The 22,611-nt window shown below is 35.5% G+C and overlaps 1 protein-coding gene across 4 annotated transcripts in view; it reads left to right on the plus strand.

The window, feature by feature from the left end:
* Window positions 1–335: 335 nt before the first annotated feature.
* Window positions 336–22,611, plus strand: part of SLC12A1 (solute carrier family 12 member 1) — a 52,866-nt gene continuing 30,590 nt past the window's right edge. The window contains exons 1-11 of one of the 4 annotated variants that reach the window (XM_082769338.1): window positions 336–429; window positions 3,025–3,623; window positions 9,341–9,475; window positions 9,692–9,767; window positions 14,367–14,462; window positions 15,116–15,211; window positions 15,875–16,014; window positions 16,441–16,551; window positions 17,153–17,264; window positions 17,751–17,878; window positions 21,116–21,200. In XM_082769338.1, coding sequence (XP_082625464.1) covers window positions 3,213–3,623; window positions 9,341–9,475; window positions 9,692–9,767; window positions 14,367–14,462; window positions 15,116–15,211; window positions 15,875–16,014; window positions 16,441–16,551; window positions 17,153–17,264; window positions 17,751–17,878; window positions 21,116–21,200 — 1,390 coding nt within the window. In that variant the 5' untranslated portion in view covers window positions 336–429; window positions 3,025–3,212. The other 3 variants (XM_082769337.1, XM_082769340.1, XM_082769339.1) reach the window with 3 other exon arrangements.

Below are 22,611 nucleotides of genomic sequence, written 5' to 3' on the forward strand. Positions count from 1 at the left end.
CTGGCTTCACTGGAGTCTGTTCTTCATAAATGAAATCTGTGCATTTTATAAACTCTTGTTATCTCCACTGCTACATATGCAGAACTGAAAAATAGGGAGATTATGATCTGTGCAGAGAATCATACATAGCTGGGAGGGAAATGGAGATAACAAAAGTATTTTGGGGCCTCCTTGGAAATTTTGCAATACCATAAACCCTGTAATTGAAATGGATAGCTACATTTGCTGGTTAATAGTTAACAAGCTAGAATGCTTCTCTAAATCACCATCCAGAAACGTTTTGAAAGTGAGGGATTGGACAGTTTACTTAATATGTTAAGCAGGAGAAAAATCTGGCCAATAAGGCAGAGTCTGTAATGCCTCAAAGAGAGATTACATGCATGAATAAAAGAGGAAGACTGTCCTTCTCTAAAAACACAGGACTGAGTGGTAAGTTAAATTATCTTGAATAAGGTAAATTTGATAATTTATGTGTAATGATAGAATGCTAAATGCAAAATTTATGGTAAATAACAGTCGAGACACTCCTGGAAATGAACTGTGAAAAAAAAAAGAGAAAAAAAACAAGAGAAAAAAAAAAGTATTGTTTTCAAGAACAGCAGAAAGGTAAGAGACTTTTCTTTTCCTAGCCAAGCAATACTATTAAGGAAATAGGACACTGAAATTACAGGTGACAAAAGATTTGGTTTTGCTCCTTCATGCCTGAAGATGAAACACTTCCTTACAATTTTAAAAAGCTGAAGGAAGCAGAACACTGTGATGAGAAATGTATAATAATGATAACAATAATAATACAGATCATCCAAAAGCAGCAGAAGTAACAGAACTTAAATTAATGTAACATTGCTGTGGGTTTTATAAAGCGTTAAATAGGAAAACCAACATAAATATGAAGGGGTTATCATTTATCAGGTTACAGCAGACTATCGTCTATAGCTGATGGAAGAAGGGAGGAAATATGCCTTAGCTATATCTCATACTAAAGCTGGAGGACATCTGATTATCAGCTCTTCAAATTATAGTTTTGATATGTGTTTTTTAGACAAAATGTACCTTGCCAAGTTGTAAATATTGATGCAGTATTTTATCTTTCAGTGCTAGTGCCAAATGTATTTTACAAAATCATAGATTGGAAGAAATCTCTTGAGGTCATCTAGTCCAAGATCTTGCTGAAAGCACAATATTTAAAGAAAATTCTTCTAATAGGCTTATAACCCTGATTTTCAGTTCACATATTCCTTTACATAGATATATTTTGCTTCTAAAACTTTCTGCTATTATGTACACTTGCAAATTTTCAATGTCTGTCTAAGCATGCTTTTAGTCAGTTTTAGTCCATTTCAGCAGACCTGGACTCCTATTGAATTATACAGGTCTATAAAGTTACACCTCTGTATTTCCTCAGAAGAATTTTACTAGACATATGCATTGCCATTGTTTCCAATATCATTTCAATATCTCAAAATGGGATGCATGCCATTCCAGGGCCATGTAGGCCATCCCACAAGTTGCTGCAGAGATACTTAACCCTTCAAAGGCCTATATTTAAGCCCTATATTTAAGTACCCCTTTCATTCCTGGGGTTTTTATTTGCTTGTTTGTTTTTTGAGGGATCTGTGTGGAAAAGTGGAGGTGGGAAGCAGATAGTACTTCTATCATATGTTATGGGCTGCCATTCAGAGTGACCTAGATGAGCTAGAAAAACAGGCTCACAGGAATTTCATGACATTCGACAAGGACAAATGTGAATCCTGCACCTGGGACAGACCAACCTCCTGCAACATACAGGATGGGGCCTCACTGGCAGGCAGCAGCTCTCCTGGAAGGGACCTGCTGAGCCATACACTACAGAGGAGTCAGCAACATGCTCTGGGAGCAATGAAAGCAGTGTCCTGGGCAATATTAACAGGACCATAACTAGTAGACCAAAGTGATCATTACCCTCTGTTCAGCACCCATCAGATTACACCTGGAAAGACCCAGGCTCTTTACTGAGGTGAGAGATGATGGCCATGAAGCAACAGGTGGATGATTCTAACTGGGTATACATGAAAAAAATCACTGCAAGGACAAATAAATATTAGAATATCTGCCATGACAGGTTGTGGAATCTGTCCTTGGAGGACAGAACTGAGAGACCTGACTGATGAAAGTCCTAAGCAACCTGATTTGTATTCAGTGTTCAATCTGCTTTGAGCAGGAGGTTGGACTAGATAAACTCCTAAGCTGCCATCCAATATGCATGATTTTATGACTTGCTACAGCTTCATTCACATTGTCTTAAAGGGTGATTCAAGAGTAAAGTCTCAAACAGTGTAAAATTCTAGGAAGCTTTCAATGCCTATGACTACTGATATTTCTCAATAATTAATACTTCACCATAGACTTTTATTTCATCCATTTAGTTTAGAAAACCCAATGTTATTTTTGGATATGTTCCGTTGTTGATTTATTCCTTTATATGACATTAATTTTATTTACATAAAACAGTAATGTTTTGCTATACATTAATTGCCTGCTCATAAACTGTCACTGTCCTGGAACTATTGAAAACTTGAAGGCTAACTTTTGCAATTAATTTCAAAACATGTATTTCATTCAAGCTTTTCAGGACAATTTACTTCTAGGCTAGGGTAGAAATATACAAGATAACTTAGTACTTAAGTGGAACATAAACAGTAAATGGATGTCATGGAGTCCTGTGCATCCCTCATATTACCCACACCTTCATTGGCTTCATTTAAATGTAGAGTTATTAAGAGAAATATCATATTTGAAATACAGTTGTAGGTACTTAAAATCTGATCCATAGCCCATTTTATTTAGACAGAAAAATCCTCACAAACTCAGTCTTTCGCTTAATTACTTGTTATTCAACATGTCATAGGATGACTGTCTCACAGATATTTGGCAGGGCAGGGAGTGGGGAGCTATTGTCCGAAAATGTATCTAACTGTGCAAGTTAACATTTTTTTTTATTATTATTACTATTATTTCTTTTTTATTGTTATTATTTTATGGCAGAGCCATAGAAGACAAATTTAGGAAGACTGCTTAGGGAGTTCAAGAAATATTTCTTAGAACTTCATTACTTTAGGAGCAAAGACTTCATATGCAACAGCACTAGAACCTTTGCTGTAGCTACAGTAGCACTAGCTGCAGCCCCAGAAGACCAAAAGGATCAGTGACTTAAGACTGTATCATCCCTGAAGATGTCAATTAATAATTCTCCAAATGTATTCTTGGATACAAATGCTAATCGGTTTCAAGTTAACATAATTAATGAAAGTCGTGACAACAACGAAGCATCCCAAGAGGATGTGGGCTCCGACCCACCACATTATGAAGAAACATCTTTTACTGACGAAGCACACAACAAACTGAGAATCAGTTACAGACCAGGAAAAAGAGAATTATATGACAACTTCCTTCAAAGAGGGGAAAAAACAGAAGCTAGTTTACATCCCTATGATACTCACAATAAAATGTATTATCTACAAACTTTTGGCCATAACACAATGGATCCAGTTCCTAAAATTGATTATTATAGAAACACCGGCAGTGTCAGTGGGAATAAGCTCAACAGACCAAGCTTATTAGAAATTCATGAACAACTTGCAAAGGTAAGTGGAAAGGAAAGATACAATTTTTCTCTGTTCCATTTCCAGGCTGTTAATTCTGTTTATTAATATGAGAAAGTCCTTAAATTCATGGACCTTGCCCAAGAGAGAAAGTACAACTAATCACTTTCCATATTTTCTTCAGTAGCTACAGTATGTTTTCTGCCCTGTATCCTGCTCAAAGCAAAGATTTTCATTAAAAGATGATAGTAATGTACTTGATTATCAGAACATCATAGCTTAATCTTACCTAGAAGTATAAAACTACTGAATTTCTTCTGTTTCATTTAGGAGTTAGGATGGTAGATGATGAATATCAACTCATAATTTAACCAAATTACACAAAACACATTTATTCCAAATTTAAATTTAACATCAATTAAAAACTAAGTTTCACAGATTCCTGCTGTATTCATTAAAATATATCTATATATCGATAGCTATTATAAAAAGTATTGCGTGCAATAAAAGCAATTTCAAATAATCAGAAATCAAAGCACTACCTGTTTATTGCAGTAACAAACCATTCAAATAGCAAGAAAGAATCCAGAACAAGAGTGTTGGGGTTGAAAGTGTTTGCCCTGAAGAGGGACAGGAGACAACAATTTCCAGGTATTGATTCAGTGAATTAATTTAGTCCTTCATGCTCATTATAACAATGAGTTTGGAAAGAATCTGAAGAGTCTTTTGAATGACCATGCATAAAGTATTTATGGAAGAATAAGTTGGCTGAATTCCTTCTAATATATCATGCAGAAGAGCTGTTTAGACTTTTCTCATATCCATGTAAAATACACTTACAAAACACACTTACAGAGAAAATTATTGAACAGAAAAACAACTACCTAATTTGTCTTTGAAGAATTTTCTAGGGCTCAGTTTCTTCTCTCCCCTTCTGAGTGGTTCTACAATACAGGAGTTTATTGCTGATACATATGCCCAATGGATTTAATGGGGAAAAAAAGAACCTCCCCCTTAGAGGACTCTTCCTGTTTGTACTATTTCTTCCACATAGACACTACAGTAAATGAATAATGGAATACCAAAAACATGCCATTTAGTGTGATAAACCTCACTTTTGTCACCCTCTATAGCTATATACCCAAAGAAAACACATTGGTCAGGTATAATCTTTATGGTTTGCACATTTAAAACTTCCACTGCAACTAATTTGGTAAGCTAACAACCTTAAGTGTCAAATATCAGATTTTCACTAACTTGTGTGTTACTGCCTCAGCAAAATTCACCTATTTATAGACCTTTTAATGCTCGACTTTTGTATGTGGAGGAACGATCTCCATGCAAAATAATAATGCAAAATAATGTGGAAAAATGCAATGAAAACTTTTGGATGATAAAAACAACTAGATTAAGCAGTTTGAAACAATTAAACTATTAAAAAACCTACTGCAAAACATTACTGGAATAATACGGTACTGAACTGACTTTGGTAAAGTTATAGCCTCTTTCACCTTATCCACAATAATAAGTTCTCCATAATAAACATAGTTCTCCATAAAAAGCAAAGGAGAGACACAGGGTACACCCACTTACTGAACTAAAATCAATCCTTTTTTGAGTTTGTTTTGTACACTTGTGAGGCAGGGCTGGAAAGAGAGAGATCACCTTTGTATTCAAATTCAGACTGAAAGTGTTAAGTGCAGGAAAAACAAACAAACAAACAAACAAAAATAGAGAAAACACACTGTCATTGCCATTGCACTGTTTTACATAATTCTGAGGATCAGACTAACATCTGATTTTTGTTCAAGATATTGTTCAAACTCCAGTTCTCTGTAGATTCACCTGTCCTAAGAAGGATCAATAGAAAGTAATTAAATCAAGCAAAAAAAAAAAAAAAAAAAAAAAGCCATTAGGAAAATTAAGACCTGATTCTTTAATATCTGATCAGAACATCTTCCTAGTTTGGGCCTGACTTAAATTTATATTATAACTTTAAACTTTAAATGAAGGTCTCCACATACCTGCTTAAAATGGTTAACATAGAAAAGAGAAGCAGGTTACCCGAGTAATTCTTTATATGACTGCAAAGTAGATGTGAAAAGGGGAGAATATGAATTTGGTAGCACTACTCCTTTTCAGCTGCTACTCAAGGGACTAAACATATTTCCATGTTCCAAAGAAAATTCCTATTATAGAAATAATTTACATTGATGGTGGTCAGAGAGATGAAAAATAGTGTATTTTGGCTTTGAACATAATGCTAAATGAACATATACTAAACATTAGCATATTAAGGAATTTTCAGTTTTGACCATTACCTTTTTTTTTTTTTTTTTTTTTTCTCTGTTGCATATCTCATTTGGTCAAGAAGATTGATTTGTTTGTTTTAAACACAATTAGATAAATTGCTTGAGATTTGTTAAGACTTAGTGAAGACTAAAAAGGCATCAACTTCCATCCCAGAATACAATGAAGGGAAAATTGCTGACTTTTAGGGAAGAGAAAAGAGCATGGTCTCGCTCAGTTGTTTCCTTACCTTTTTTTTTTTTTTTTTAAATATCCAGCTTACAGAAGGATAATCTTGTGCCTCTCAAACTATAAAAGGGAATGTCAGAGGTAATGGGATTTTTGTTATGCTGGCAACCTGCTGTGCCCTTACATGTGTTGTGGCCCTGATCTGGGAACCACTGCCCACAGCACTCATTAGCATGGCTGGAGTCCACTCCTGGCTGTCCCCTGGACTTACTCTGTGACCTTGGACTAATTACTTCTATCTACACACCTTCACTATGTTTTCAAGCTAGTTCTGAACAGGATAGTTCCCAAGTTAGAATAAATTCAGCAGCTGCCAGGCTAAAAAGTATAGGGATATTAACATACTGTCTCAGCTTCTGAAAACCGTGCCAGAACTAGTAGGTACTATCTAGAAGTACCACCCTAGCTTTTGCATATCCAAGTGCTTTGTGGTCTTTCATACAGTCCTGCCTTAAATTTCCAGACAGATTCCATAAAACCCGATTTTCTGACATGTGCTAGGAGTTGAAAAGCACCACTGAAAGATGCAATCAAATGCAATTTAGACATTCCAAAGAATAAACAAATGCGAGAACAGCAAGTAGTAGATTAGTAGAGAAGGCATTAAGATAGTATGAAAAAGCTGAGCTCCTATCTGCAGGTGAAAGCAGTATGTGCAGCAGAACCCATGTGCAGCAGGCTCTCTAGCCACCCTTAAGTTAGGGATGTAATGCCCCAGTATGTGTGTGTGAGGGGGATAGTCTTATATCCCAGGATACAAATCTGAAGAAGATGCTTTATTCCTTTTTTTTAAACACTAAAATCTGGATTTACCACACTATAACCCAAGGCAATCCCCTCCCTCCACAGATTTTTTGTAACTCAAATTGCTGAAGACAACTGCCTTTTCAAAGCCCAGTGCCAGATTCTGATAAGAAATGACATATATTTGTCTTCAGATTTCTAAACATCACATAAGTTTTCCCACTGTGCTTTGATGCTGGCTTAACATCAGAAGATAAGTATTAATATTTAATACATTTTTAATATGCATTTTTTCAAATGTCAGAATGTAAGCCAGGCTGAAAGGAACTTCAAATATCCAGTTCCCATGCTGCTGGAGTCAAATGTGTGTCATCTTTTAGCAAGATGTGTCACGCTTTGCACACATTAAGCCACAAAACACCAATTAAATCCCTAAGAAATAGTTTAAGTGCTATTTCACAGCTTATAGCTGGTGATAATTACTTGGGCTTAATATTTACCTTACATAAGAAATCATTTAACCTTTCTTCCTCTTGGCTATTCAACACATTTGTTATGAAGACTTGATGACCTCATCATCTTTATCTCCAGGAGAGATGAAGGCTAGACTTCTGAAAAAAGAGAGGAAATTTTTATTTTATTTTAAATAAAATTTTAAAATTTAATAAAATTTTTAAAGGGGTTAAATTCTGATTTTGGTAGCTTTTTAAACTATTCTGTCACTTTTACTCCACATCCTTAATGCATGAGTAGCGCAGGTACAGCTACTTGGTAAATAACAAATCATTGACTAGAGCACACCAATTTAAAATGCATTTAAAATGCATTTATGGAAGGTTTAAGACCATAATTTACAATAATGACATGTGATAGCACAAATTAATTCAAAGTATTAATGAAACAACTTGTTTCAAGTACAAACACTGAACCCTTTAATTTTTTGCCTTTGAAGCTCTAACCACTGTACATGCAAATAAGCAAAAAAAAAAAACAAAACAGTATTCTGATAATCTTCCTTAACTCACTTTAATCGTTTTCTGTTTAGAACAAACAGAGCCATTATTATTTTCGGGTGAGAATTGTTAAACATATCTAAGCATTTCAGGAGCTCAAAGTCACAGGTTTTCAATAGCTTTTGTATTCCCATCACAGGCACCAACTTGAAGTTATGCCAAAATGCATTATCCAGTCACTTATTTCAATTGTGAACACAATCCTAAATTTATTGTGTCAAAGGCATTCTAAAATTTTACATCACAGGAGCTAGAGACCCCTTCCATGAGAAGGGAGATCAAACATTATCATAAATATCATATACAATTAGTTGTTATGCCGATATTGTATTCTATTTTCTGAGTATGTGGACAAAAAACAGAAAGAGATTTGAAGCTTAAGCAGTATCTAGAAACCTCATATGTTTTACAGAATCACAGATGTTTTCCCTCCTTGACTTGTTTAGTTAATGTGGAAACCTCTTCACCCTCCTCCAAACCCTAAACATCTGATTTCTCTCCAGAAGGGACACACACTCCTGACCCTCTGCCTGGCTAAGATAATGTACATACCCCTTCCTGAGTCATTTTGCACAGGACCCAGACAACACTTGGCAACAGTTAACCAAATTCCAACTCAGCGCAAAATCAGTCAGAACTTTGTATAAAAAAATTAAAAGAAACAAACCAGCAATGACAGCACGTGTAAACCTCAGCACTGTGATTAATTCCCATTAAAACCACAGGAAACATATTGTGGTGCTAAACTGAACTGAAGAGATAAAATACAGATACAAGTCTGTAAACTGGATGGGAATGATCCAAAATTCTGGGCTATTTATTATAATTACATAACAAGTATGCCAATTCTTAATCTTATCTACTACAGTTAAGCTAGAGCTGAATAAACCACAGAAAGGGTTATTAATTTACTGCATTATTTATTGCATTTCACAAGTATTTTTCTGACTGCTTTCAAGAATATGCCAGTGTCTCAAGAATATTTGCTGTTGGAATTACGTTTGTACATTAGCCAATGAAAAATACCAGAGTTCGTCACATAACTTATTTGCCATGCTGCACTCAACTAGGTCTCTTCACCAGTAAGCAATTCTCTCTCTATAATTATGATGATTCGTAAATTGTTGCAGCAGCATATAGAGGCCAATCATGAGGCCCTCATTACTTTAGGTGCTCTACTAACATATCAACACAACATATATGTTGAATACAGCTTGGGCTAAAAATAAAAAAAGAAAAGTATCAGATAACAATGTATTTACTCTGTTTAAGTGATTCTTTAATTCTTTCATTTTTTCTTGCTGCTAGCAAGCCCACCTGTTGATGCTTGGTGTCAGAAGAGTATTGCACTAGAAACAGTAAAACTTGATCTTCTTTGGAATTCCTTCTTCCATGTCCCTCTCATACAACCAGGTGTCCTCTGCTTGATACAACAATGTGTTTGTTTTCTGTGTGATCCTTCAGAACATAGCCGTGAGCACCAGCTCAGTGGAAAGAGTGGCTAATGGAGAAAGCACTGCTGGAGATGAGACAACAGCTAGCAAGGAAGAAGAAAACAAAACAGGACTTGTCAAGTTTGGATGGGTGAAGGGTGTGCTGGTGAGAAACTTTCTACATTTCAAAAAAAAAAAAAAGAGGAGAATAAAATTTAAGATTAGTTCTGCAATACTAAGCTTTGTTAAGAAGTAAGAGAGGGAGATGGACTTGAGGGATGTTTGGGGTGCTTTCAAGAATCCCACAAAGCACACTATCATGCTTCTGATTAACACTATTTTCAGTGTTACACTAATGCAGAATTGTTTGTTTAAAACCTAGGTAAGATGTATGCTCAATATCTGGGGTGTGATGCTTTTTATTCGACTTTCCTGGATTGTAGGTCAAGCAGGAATTGGTATGTATCGTATTTAATACCATTTTCAACAGTGAAAGGGATAAAGAGGATAAACTATACACAATCACAATTAATATATAATCTGAGATGTGCATTTGCATGTTGCACTTAATCATGTTTTCAAATGCTTGCCAAGGTAAAATATGTTAATCCTCCAAACTATTGGAATTTTCCAGACTTCCAGCCAAATTACTGCTTAGAGGCACAGATCTGTTAACTGTGCATATGATCATCACATTTGAGTATTTCTGAGCTTTGGTAAAATTTGTATTTAGATCCTGTAACAGATGTAAACTCTGTGACTTGGGCCAATTTCTAATATGTGTGTAGAGAGTTAACCTTTAAGAGTTTGCACTTTGCTTATCTGTGAATCCCAAACCTTGTCTTCTGCATATTAAAAACAACACTTCTTCACACTTCTCTGCAAAGATGAAAACAGAACTGGAAGGAGGTGTCATTTCATCACAATTTTAACTATAGCAAAGCACTACATACTAGTGTACAATGAAACACTAAGTTATTAAAACTCTGCTACAGCTTTCATATAAGTAAGCACACTTCATAGTGTATTGTATTTTTGCCTCTTCACTGTGTATTTTCATTAATCCAATTCTTAAATCCCAGTCCCTGGGAGGCTGGGCCCCCCAGGCTCCATGCAGCATGTTGTTAAGCATTCAGTGAAACCAAGGCTCACACTACATGGACCCCTAGCAGCTAGAAGCACCTCAGGAACGTGCAACATATCAGTAGCTGTTGTGTGGTACAACTTCATTTTTTTTTGCTGCTGCTGTAGAGAAACAGAAATGTGAACTGCAACGGCAGTGTCACTGTATTACATGTTCATAAGTAAAATGGGTCCATAAGCTTTAACTGGCACCCAGACATCACGAAAAGCAGCAATTCAAAAGGTTGTTGACAAATATTTCCCTTTGTATTCTCACAGAACAGAAATACTAGGTTGACATGAGCTGGAGTCCAAACTCTGATCTCTGGGCCTCTACTCTCCCCATCTTGGATAAAACTCAGTGCCCAAATTCAGACTGAATATCAACATAATTCACAGCCTTGTTAATGGCTGAAATGAAACACTGAATAGAAACATCTCCAAAATTTTGCATGGCTGAAGTGTAATTTCCAGCAAAATACAGTAACTTCACAGAAGTTCTTCTTGAGCAAGACTGAGCTTTAAAAAAACAGATACAAATAAAATGCTCATTAATAATAAGAAAAAAAAAAAATCAGCCACAAAATTACAGGCACAGGTAGGAAAAAAAAAAAAAAAACAAACACAAAACACCACCAAACAATAAATGTTCCAGAACTAAGCGGAAGAACTTTAGCTACTTTTGCAGCGCTCTATGCATGGCTCTAGCACTGTGCCTGACAAAGGGGTGCTTGCTGACTTTATGATGCATACCAAATAAGAGTGTACAGCCCAGGGCACTGTATATGCCTTGCCATGAAAATTCTGCATCTTAATATTGCCAAGGCTTTGCTCTAGGGTTTCATGCAAAATTAGTTTTTAAGGGCAGTTTAGTAACTTATTGAGATCATCAAGAAGTATTACTTTGTTTTGAGGTGTGAGAATAGCCATAGGCAAGAGTAATTCATTTTAGAACAACTTTCTTAGCAGCCATATGCCTAGGTTTCAATCTAAATTTTAATCAGATTTTAGCATTAATTTGCACCAAGATCAGTAACAACCCTTCTGCTTTCACATTTGATTTTACCATTTTAATTCATTGATAAGCAGATCCTTCTTTCTTAGGCTTTATTGCTTTGCTATTGCTTTTTAAAATTGCATGTCTTATGTAAGGAGGTTAGCCTTTCTTCTGAAAATGAGACATCTAATTCCATTTCAATGATTTCTCAATGTATTTTCTGATGTCTTGTAAGCAATGAGTTTAAGTCTCTAGTCAAGTTGCCTAAAGAGAACAGTGATGGAAGTTCATCATCATGAAAGCTTTGGGATTTCACGTGGTACTGCTACTAATGTGGAAATCAAATGAGTTAAACCACCATTTGCACACCATTTATATTCCCATCATTAGAGGGCCAAAGAGAGAAAAAATATATATATATATATTTCCAAATCCTGCTGTCTTGGGCAAAAACTCTGAGAGAATAAAAAAAAAACAAGGTACAGTGTTTATCAACAACCTGGATAAAAAGGACAGGCTGGTTTTGATAAGGTTTGAGGTCCAAAACCAGTCTGGCATTTCGACCTAACATTTGGGGACTCTCTCCAAAGTCAGTATTTGTACCTATACATGGAGTGGTTAATCGATGGCAGGGAAAAACACCAAGTTTATGTTAACTGAAAATTTGGCCCCATATATTACAATTATGTTATCCTAGGTTATATATTACCATGTTTTGGTTGGATTACTTGATTTACTTTATGCGTTTTTCTTCTTAAATGCTTGTTGTTGTTGTTGTTTTTAAATAACATTAAGGCCTCCCCTAGCAGATATTACTCATCAAATTAGCATAATATCTGACCCTACTTAGCATATACATATTTACAATATGACTTGTGAAATCTAATAGAGAATTCCAGAAAAATACTCCTCAGGATACATGTGTACTTGACAAATAATTTTAAAACAGGTTTAAGAATAATGTGTCTGACGTTCAAGTTAAGAATTAACAGCTGATTAAAAGCCATATTCAGCCACTTTTGGGGCATAAAATTTAGAGTTCAACAAGGCCCTTCTATGCAGCATGTAATCGTAGCTAACCAGAAAGAATGACCATTTATACTTTTACTTTTGTTTTATGCAGACCATGTACAAAATAAATACATGACTTGTTATGGAAAGAGTTCAGAAATTAAAAGGATAAACATTATTTATTATAGGCTCAAATCACTTTAAATATCCTATGCTACATTATATATCATTTATATCTCTTGCATTATGTTGTTCTTAAAGGATTGTGATAACATGGTTCTAATTCAAGCAGCAAAGAACATTTATTCAGAGGCTGGATGCCTATAGCCCTCCAGTATGAACTGAAGTCAGGGCTCTGATCTGGAAGCTAGGGGGTAAAAATACAGCAGATAGATCAGTATGTTTGTAGTTCTAGTTGGATGTCAGTTGTTGAATACAAGTTTCAATTTGGAGGAGCCTTGGTCAATAAATATTGTTACAGGCAATGTATAATCTTCAGTTCCACATTGAAGGCCCTTGTACCTTACAGAAACAAGAGAGCTACTGCATAAGCACTAGCAAATTCAGATACAAGTAAGAACTGATTCCATGTTTTTGTACCAAACTATGTTGCTGTTGTTGTTGTTTTGCTTTTTTCTCTCAAAGACAGAAATAGGAATAGAAGCAATAAAACTGAGATTAAATGTTGTATTTCATCAAATGACTTGAAACAAGGAAGTTTTCTTGAACTACAGGGCCAAACTTTTATTCGTAATACCAGAAAATATAAGCAATGGCCACAATTGTGTCTCAGGAGATCCCAACAGGACACAAAGAAACTTTTTCACTGGGAGGGTAGTCTACCACTCAAACATGTAACCCAAGGAGGCTGAGAGATCTTTGCTAATGCAGGTTTTCAAGACCCAACTAGCCAAGGCCATCACAGATTTACTGCTGTTCTGGTGATAGCTCAGATATGACTGAGAGGCTAAGATACACACCTTCAGAAATCACTTCCAGCCAATGTTTCTATGATTCTAAATCATACTAGGTGCCTTTTACTTACACAGTTTCTTGCACAGTTTCACAAAGTTAACAGAAACTTGACTTTAGAGCCCATGATTGGAAACATACTCCAAAATCAGACTTACTGAAACTGAGTTCACCTATCACTAATACTGATCTTCAGATGTTTGCTTACATTTAATGTTTTTTTTTTTTTTTGTTTTTTTTTTTTTTTGATCGTTCGTTTGTTTTTTATATCAGCTAAAAAAGGATGCTAAGTTATCTAAGATTACCCACCACTGGTTACTTGTCAAAGTACACAGCATCTAAAAAATAACATTTCCATTTTTAAATGTTGATTTTGTGTTAAATTAAAACTACTTTTTGCAGGGTAGAAGGAGATTAGGAGAAAGTGGGGAAGCATTGCACTGGACAGCCTGGCAAGCAAGGATATAGAAGGATCACATTCAGATCTTGTTTCTCTCCTTGATAGATTCTTTGTCCTGGTGAAACTATATATAACTATATATATTATATAACTGTGAAACTATACAGTCACTATCCAACTCAGTATTTAACTGATGAAAGACAGAAGAATTCTTAAATGAGCTCTGGTTAATCTCTTTTGTTAAACAGTCGGGATGTATATTAAAGGCTGATATAAGAAACGCTTGCTTGCTTCATTCAGCTAATGGAGAAAACCTTTGACAATCATAAGAGAGATTTTGGCTAGGGTACTCCTATCAAAAAGCATCGTCGCTTGAAGACTGATGGGAATAATTTAATACTGCGACATGGACTCCTTGGAAACATTCCAAGTGGTCAACAAACCATCTTTCAGTTTATTGCTCTGATTCTGGCCTGTAAATTCCATTTAAAGAAAGAATAATATGTAGGAATTGTGGAACATAAGTAAAATATTTTATCTTCTTATTACTGACAGGTCTTGGAGTAATCATAATTCTTCTCGCCACGATGGTAACCTCAATTACTGGGTTGTCAACTTCTGCAATAGCAACTAATGGGTTTGTCCGTGGAGGTAAAATCTTTAGGGTTACTAATGCTTTCAAGCCCTGAAAGATCTTTATGTATTATTTTCATACGATGCAAACCAGCAGGACGATAAAACAAATAGTACATCAGCAGAAACCAGAAGGTAACAACTCTAGCCAACTCTAATCACCATCTATGGCATATTTGAATTGTCATTTTTCATCAATTCCAGATTTCAGTTCAGTCTGTGAAGTACATTTCAGATGTTCCTGCCTAATGCTGAGTGAGAAACGGCATCTGAATTTTCATGGAATTTTTCCATTCTTACCTTGCAGCAGGTCTTTAATGTTCAGAGCCTTACAGGTTGGACGTCCTTGGACAAACTGAACACGAAGCACTCTTCCTCTTATTGTGAATACTGATGCAGATCAGCGGTGTCTTCAATTTAATACTTTCTTGTATAATTCTTTATAATACTCCTTACATTTCAGCTACTTCTTCAAAGATGAGCACATATTTTCACTGGAAAAGTAAAATGCATATCAGGTATTTTATGATACAAAGTTTTAGTACATTTCAGATCCTTTAAAAGTTGTAACTGAGCTGCATCTGAGGAAAACAGCAAGTTCTTACTGCATCATTTAAGCAGAAAAGGTATTTGAATACACTTGTATATACTTTCTTTTTCAAATCTTTCAGGTCTTGGAATCATAGTTATTGCTCTGAGTGTAGTAGTAACAACATTAACAGGTATCTCCATGTCTGCCATTTGCACTAATGGAGTAGTAAGAGGAGGTAAGTGAATATCATCTCATGAAAAGTACAAAAATCTTCAGACTTGAACTAGAAAAAAGCGGGAATTGAGATAACTGTGTTATAAGCAAAATAAGAATAAATAAATATATTTGGGGTGATCTCTCTTAATAGAACAAACAGCAAATTAAAACATATGTAATCTTCAACGTTTTCTGACAATAAATATTAAGTGAGATGAGCTGAAATAATTAACTGACAGAGTAATAAGCTCCATTTATGGTGATATGAAAAAAAAAAAAAGATTAATGACTCATTGCATCACTCTTTGGGAGCTTTAAAAATTGTGTCACAGTATATGATTTTTCATGCTTCATGGATCCAAGTAAAGCAGAACCTGCCTAGAGGTGAGGTTTTCTCTGCTCTGTGTTACTGCATTATGGCTCATGAAAAATTGTTTGAAGGTTCGCTTTTGCATACTAGTATGTACTAAAAGGATTCTTGCAGTAGAAAGGCATTCAGAAGAGTCAGAAGTCAGAACCACTACAAAGCACATTCCTTGGTTTTCAGTTAATATATTAATATAGGCAAATCTTTATTATGTTTGTTAGGCTTAAAGTAGAGATTCCTGTGATATACGTGAGAAAAAGTGAGCAAAATCTGAGTATTTAGTTGTGCTGAAATAACAGTAATTTCTGTCTGCAGGTGGAGCATACTATCTTATCTCAAGAAGTCTAGGTCCAGAGTTTGGTGGATCTATAGGACTTATCTTTGCTTTTGCAAATGCTGTGGCAGTTGCTATGTATGTGGTTGGATTTGCTGAAACAGTTGTAGAGCTTCTTAAGGTAAATGTAAATGTTTCATATATATTGTTAAATTGGCACCTTTTATATATACATATTTGTTTTAATGGTGACACTTTTCAGCTGTGGCTTAGGGACAACTTTAGCAGGAAAGATGCTGGTCTTTCTAGCCATGCCATGTAGTGCTTTTCCATTATTTCTGCTTTATGAATATGTCATACATTTCTCAACAAGAGCCTCAAGCATCAGAAAAGGGGGTAGACACCTAATTAAACAGCCAAATAATCCCAGCTATGAAGAGCCAGCTGGACCATGAAATACAAACATTTGGTCTCACAAAACATTGAAACTGATTGAACTATGACAACTCATTCCTTTCTATTTCACCATATTACCTCATCCCACCAGCTGGGCCAATAAGGACTGGTCCTAACAACATTTTTTTTTTTTTTTTTTTACTGTTTCCAGGAGAGTGATACAATAATGGTAGATGAGTCCAACGACATCAGAATCATAGGTACCATAACTGTTGTATGTCTTCTTGGCATCTCTGTTGCTGGTATGGAATGGGAAGCAAAGGTAAAGTTTTAAAAGAACATACAAGCAAGCAGTATATTAGAGTACTGCACTCTAGAGGGTTTGTGCATGAGGGATGCTATACAACAGGTGGGATTTTCAAAAGCACTCAGCTTCAGTTTATGCTTAGCCTTTCTAAAAGCAATAACAGTTTAACCATTACATTCATTGAAAGCACTATTACTCTGTGCTCTTCCTTGAACATTCAATTAGGAAGGAAAAGGAAGTTTATGTTTCACAGACAGCTTTATAATTCATGGCATCATTTATAGCCTTGGGTAAGTGCTTCTTTTACCCTTATTTTTGATGCAGTTTGACAGAATAAACAGTAGTTAAAACAATATATGGTTTTATCACTGTAATCTCTCAAGCTCTGATCAGCAGTTGAGCTCTATTTGCTAGCCATTCCTTAATCTCTGGTGATATCTGTTATTCCTTCACCCTCAAAAAAAAAAAAAAAAGAAAAAAAAAGTTAAAATTTGAAATACTTCAGAGTGTAGAAATCAGGTCTGTAATTGGACCCTTATTTTCATATTCCGCTGTGATGTAAACTTAGAACTACTTGTAAAGTTCTAAGTTCATATCTTTTTATTTCTATTAACAGGCTCAAGTTATTCTTCTAGTTGTTCTCCTTATTGCCATTGCAAACTTCTTTATTGGAACAGTCATTCCTACTAACAATGAAAAGAAGGCAAGAGGCTTTTTTAATTACCAAGGCAAGTACTGTTCATCTATCACAGAAAAGTAACTTTGCATTCTTTGTGGCTTCATACTGAGTTGAGGATTCCACTGAAAAAGGTCACAGGATAAGGATCTTTGGCTCAAATTTAAATAAGCTTGCAACCAAAGCTTTTTCTTTCATCTTTAATTTTGAGTATGTCTATCTGCTGCTGAATCTGACAGCACAGTTAGCTACAGTTTGAGTCATTTGTGTATCAGCAGAGCACAGACAGACCTTTAAACAGAGCTAAGTGCAAGTGCTGCAGTGACACTCCTGTCACTTCAATATGGCTCTGTGGCTTTGAGATGCAGACAAGCACATCGTACTGGGGACCAGACTGAGGAAATCAAATTCACTTTGCTTATGAGACAGATTCAAACCCAAACGTCCAGATGTGAAAGACTTGATGATTCACCTTCTTCATTAACTAACTCTGGAATCAAATGCCGTTAACATGTTTCATTTTCACCTATATTTGCAGCATCAATATTTGCAGAAAACTTTGGACCAGATTTCAGAGATGGAGAAGGATTTTTCTCGGTGTTTGCCATTTTTTTCCCAGCTGCCACTGGCATTCTTGCAGGAGCCAATATCTCAGGAGATTTAAAAGTACGTATTTCGTTAACTTCATAATACTAGCTGTAGGCTGAAAAAAAGAACAAGAAAAATGATTATGAATCAGCACTGTATTCAGTTTTAAATCATGTCTGATTTTAGGAAGCAAAATTCTCACTTTTAAGTACCTGTTTTATTATTTAAAAATACCATTTCACATTTTCTATCGTAATACATTATGGGTATTTACACAAATTACTGCAATCAGATTTGGGTTGCTGTATCATTTAAAGGCATATTTCAATAAGCCGCAGTAATGTAGCCATAATGGCCTGTTTGCAGAACATTACATAGAGAAAGTATGTGTGTATCTCCTGGTGCTCTTTTGCAAAATTTCCTATAACATCATCCCAAAAAACATACCTGTCAAGCTCATGTTTGTACTCACAAGAATAAGTGGAGACCAGCTTTGTCTGTTCAGGGTCATAGCAATGGCAGAGTAAACAGAGCATTTAATGAAAGCAAATGTGTCCCAATCCCTTGTCACTATGGCTGCTCAAAGGAAAAGATGCAGGTTTGCAGCTGTGGCAAAAGAAAGGTGTCTGAGGAGAAAAGGAAAGGAGGTCCAAGGGTGCCTAAATATCTTGCTGGGGCTGTTCTGTGAAGTCCTCGCTCCTTTTGCAGTACAGCAGTTGCACAAGATGCTACCTCCAGCATCTAAACTCTAACTGTAAATTAGAGACAAGAATTTAGTTTTGAGTGCCCTCTAGTTTTCACGACTCTGCACAATGTGTTTAACGTGAAGAGTGTTTAAAGCTAAACACAAAGATTAACTAATTCAAAGCTCAGAAACATTTTGTAAAATATCTCTAGCAAATATACGGCAATGCAATACTTTGCAGCATTACAAGAAAACCAAAATGCAACAGGGTAGGCAGCAGGGTATCTATAACTCAAGCTTTGGAATCTCATACTTAAAACAAACAACAAAAACACCATAAATAAAATGCAAAAAAAGGCACTGAAAAGAACAGGCTTACACCTAGATTGCCCCAGCATGTCAAATGATATTATTTGATTTTATCATATAGACTCACTGTCTTTAGTACCTTAAGGATTTGACCAAAGGTCTGTTAGTTCTGCGTTGGCAAAGCAATCACAAGTTCACCAGGATCCTATCAACCCTGACAGCCGGTTTTGTTTCCCTCCCTTACACTGACTCTCTGCCTCATCTCCTTTGTTTTCAGAGGACTCCTTTTGAAGTCAAGCACAGAGAGAAATACATAGAAACTGAGCCACTAATAACATTTATGAGATTCCATTTTTAATTAAAAAAAAAAAAAATAATCATTGTACTTCTGTCCACTGGGACTGAATCAGCCTCACACAATCTCCATCCTTTTATCAAGCAAAAATAATTCTTTTGCTATACGTGGTACTCTCTATCTATGGCAAGCTCCCAAAGCAGCAGCACTTCTTTCATAAGCTATTTGAAAGAGTCTGAACAGACCAAGAAAACCAGGTCTCCTGTTGGCTCCCTGCAGCTGTTTCTGTCTGGCAATAAGTAAAAGTCTATGACCAGCTCCTCCAGGCTGCAGATTCCCCACTGAGCATGTTTAGATGCATTAGATCTAATTAAATTAACCAGCCTCCACAGAAATCCAAAAGACAAGCTGAGTATTTAAATTGTAAGATTGACAAACTTTGTTTAGAATTTGTTACAAACACCTGTGTACATGCTTCTGTAGCCACTACACACTTAGTAGGCTACTAAGTAGTAAGCTACTCCAAAGTCTGCTTATGGAAAGAGTTCATCTTCCTAGTGACTTCAGAGGATTTTGGAGCAGGCCTCAAAATGCTAATGGCATATTAAATGTGTTTAATTATTAATATATTTTAAAAGTTGCAAAGCAGCAAGAAGCTTTAACTCTAAGATTTAAGATTACAGTGATTAAGACTGCAGCATAAAACTCTACAGAAACAGTGACCAGAGGCACACCAAAAGTGTATAAATTAAAGTTACCAGGATCCCAGGGCAAAAGGTCTTATGGAGCTGAAATGACTTTGAAGTTATTTTTCAGTTCAATAGGCCCTTACCTCACTTAAAAATATATAGTAATTATTTATGCAGTTAAGTCATTCATCCGTGTTTCACACAAGTCACCAAATCTATATACATATTTTTCCATGCAATTAGTGTAGTTGTTGTAAAAGTATAAAAATTTGTGGCTTAAATGTATTCCAGGCATCTATGACCAAAAAAAAAAAAAAAAAAAAAAAAAATCACCAAAGGAACTTAACAAGGCAATTCATAGAGTGCTTCCTACCAGAAACAAACACACAGTAGATTATAAGGTTGGTTGGTATTGAACTCCACTTTAAAATTACAATGTATAACGCAGGTCATTGCATTTTTTTTACTTACAGTTGCATGAATGAAGCTGATATTATTGTGAGACAGTCTATAAACATTATAACCCAACCTTATTAAAACATCTAAATTAAACATCAAAATAGTGAGGAGTAGTTTGTTGTCAAGATACAAGTACCAACAATTACTAGTTGCGGATCACAAAAGTACTGTATTACGTTCAGGGTGACTATATGCAGCTCTCTTACTGATTAACCAAAAATGGTCCAATCTTGTCATCTGCACAAGCATGATGACAACCTCATAAACTGCATTAATGCGGACATGTGTTACACTTGCTTAAACAATTGCTTACACCAAAAGCCTGATCCAATTACAAAGGCACAGAAGGGTTAGTGAGAACATGAGCTGTATTCAGGTCTTTAAGAGGCTGCCTGCACATCTATTACCTACTGCTAGAGAAAAAGATGTCATGTTGAATGGAATAGTCTCGTAGCCTGGATGTGACCATCCAACAATCATCTGGACCCGCTCTACTGATTCAAGCAACTAGATGTTTAGTTCAGGAACTATTTATCTATTTTATCATTAAGACATTAAAATAAAGGCCATTGCAGCAATGTAAGGGGAGTTTAGAGCACCCGGAAATGCAGAGTTTAGGACTCTTCTGCTGCTGTAAGCATTAGCTCTGCTCCTGCAGACTATGTTTCTCTATGAACAGGGATAGGAGCATGGCACCACAGACTGTTTCATGGCTATCAATGTGCTGGGGCAGGAGATGTTGGTGCAGCTGTAAGTGATAAAATTGTACCTTCTTAAAGTATCTTCATGTTGCAGTGTGGTAGGACTAACTGGTATGCAAATGCAATCAAAATGCAGCACGTGAACTCACTGTGTTTTGGTCACTGCTTTATTTTAAGGATCCACAAGGTGCAATACCCAAAGGAACAATGCTGGCCATTCTGATAACAACAGTTGCTTACATAGGTGTTGCAATATGTGCAGGTAAGTATAGAGCCTCTGTTTCAAGTCTTAATTTATACAGATATGAAGTCTGAAAGCCTAGTATGCAAATGAGTGATTAAACTCAACACCTTTTCATCCTGTGAATTTATTATGTAGAAACAGTTGCTTTGATTTTATTGAATGTAAAAACAGCGAATAAAAAGAAATAATCAGCAAAAACAAAGTCCCTGTTTGGCAGCTGGATGACATTTGCCTTGTTTGAGTTTACACAAGAATAGAAAAATGATTTTCATAGAACTTATACAATTACTTTTGCATTTGATTCAGTGACAGACTACTAGCCTATAGTATCCATGAGTGTAGTAAAGATTCAACAACTTCAAATCAATCTGCTCATCTTTTGTTTCTCATTCACTTTGAAGTTTCATATGGCTTCTATTTACACTCATTAGTCTTAGTAAGCACTCATCAGTGTCATGGCAATACACTTATTTTATATGTTGTGTATCAAAGACAAATCAATTGCCTCTCTTCAAGAAGATGCCCTATATTACTAACTGCTCTACAATATTGGAATGTGAAGTAACAAAAATGAACACAAGCATAAAAAGGAGGCCAGGTACTGTGTTGGATAAACATGCAATAAAGTTCTCATTACAAGGGTATACTAAATTTCTCATCAAGAAATATTTTTTTTCTTCTATTTGAACAGTACAGTAATAATGAGTGTTGTAAATGACACACCTCTTTATGACCAAATATCCCAGCATTGTATGAAAGTCCTGCAGGGTACTCACTTTCCTGGGAGATGAATCTCAAGTCTTCCTGACTTTAACAATCCTTGTACTTTATACAAAAGACGGAATACTCAAGTCAAATTTCAGCTCAGATATCACATGATTTGGATCTACATTTCACTTGCAATTACAATTGAAGCAGTCATTTTTCATCTTGCTATAAATTTTTGTTAATACATTGTTCTGTTCTCATAAGCAATAGCTGTATTTCGACTTCAGAGCTGTCTACTATTCAGTGTAATATTTATTTATTTATATACTGATTTGCTAAATAGATAATGGTTACTTTCGAGTCTCAATAACATTTTTGACATGTTTGAAAATACAATATGAACTTACACTTTGGCTGTTAAAGACATAGAGATCAGCTTTCTACATTAACTCCATATGTTTCTTCCCATTCTAGCAGCAAACAAGAAAAAACAGCAGAAACATTATCATTAAACACAAAGACTACAAGCAATTTATCCTCTTCAAAGTTTTTCTTACTGTACTGATCTTTGTAGAGCTGTGACAATTTAAACAGATGAGGATCTGGGTCTCTAAAGCAACTGTGTGTCCTTGTTAAACCAAAAAAAAAAAAAAAAAGTGTGTCTGGATCTAGGACCTGCATTGACATGTTACCTTTGAATACTGACACTTGTAAAATTTGT

Source organism: Aythya marila (genome assembly GCF_965140915.1).
Source record: "Aythya marila genome assembly, chromosome: 11".
NCBI classification, from domain to species: domain Eukaryota; kingdom Metazoa; phylum Chordata; class Aves; order Anseriformes; family Anatidae; genus Aythya; species Aythya marila.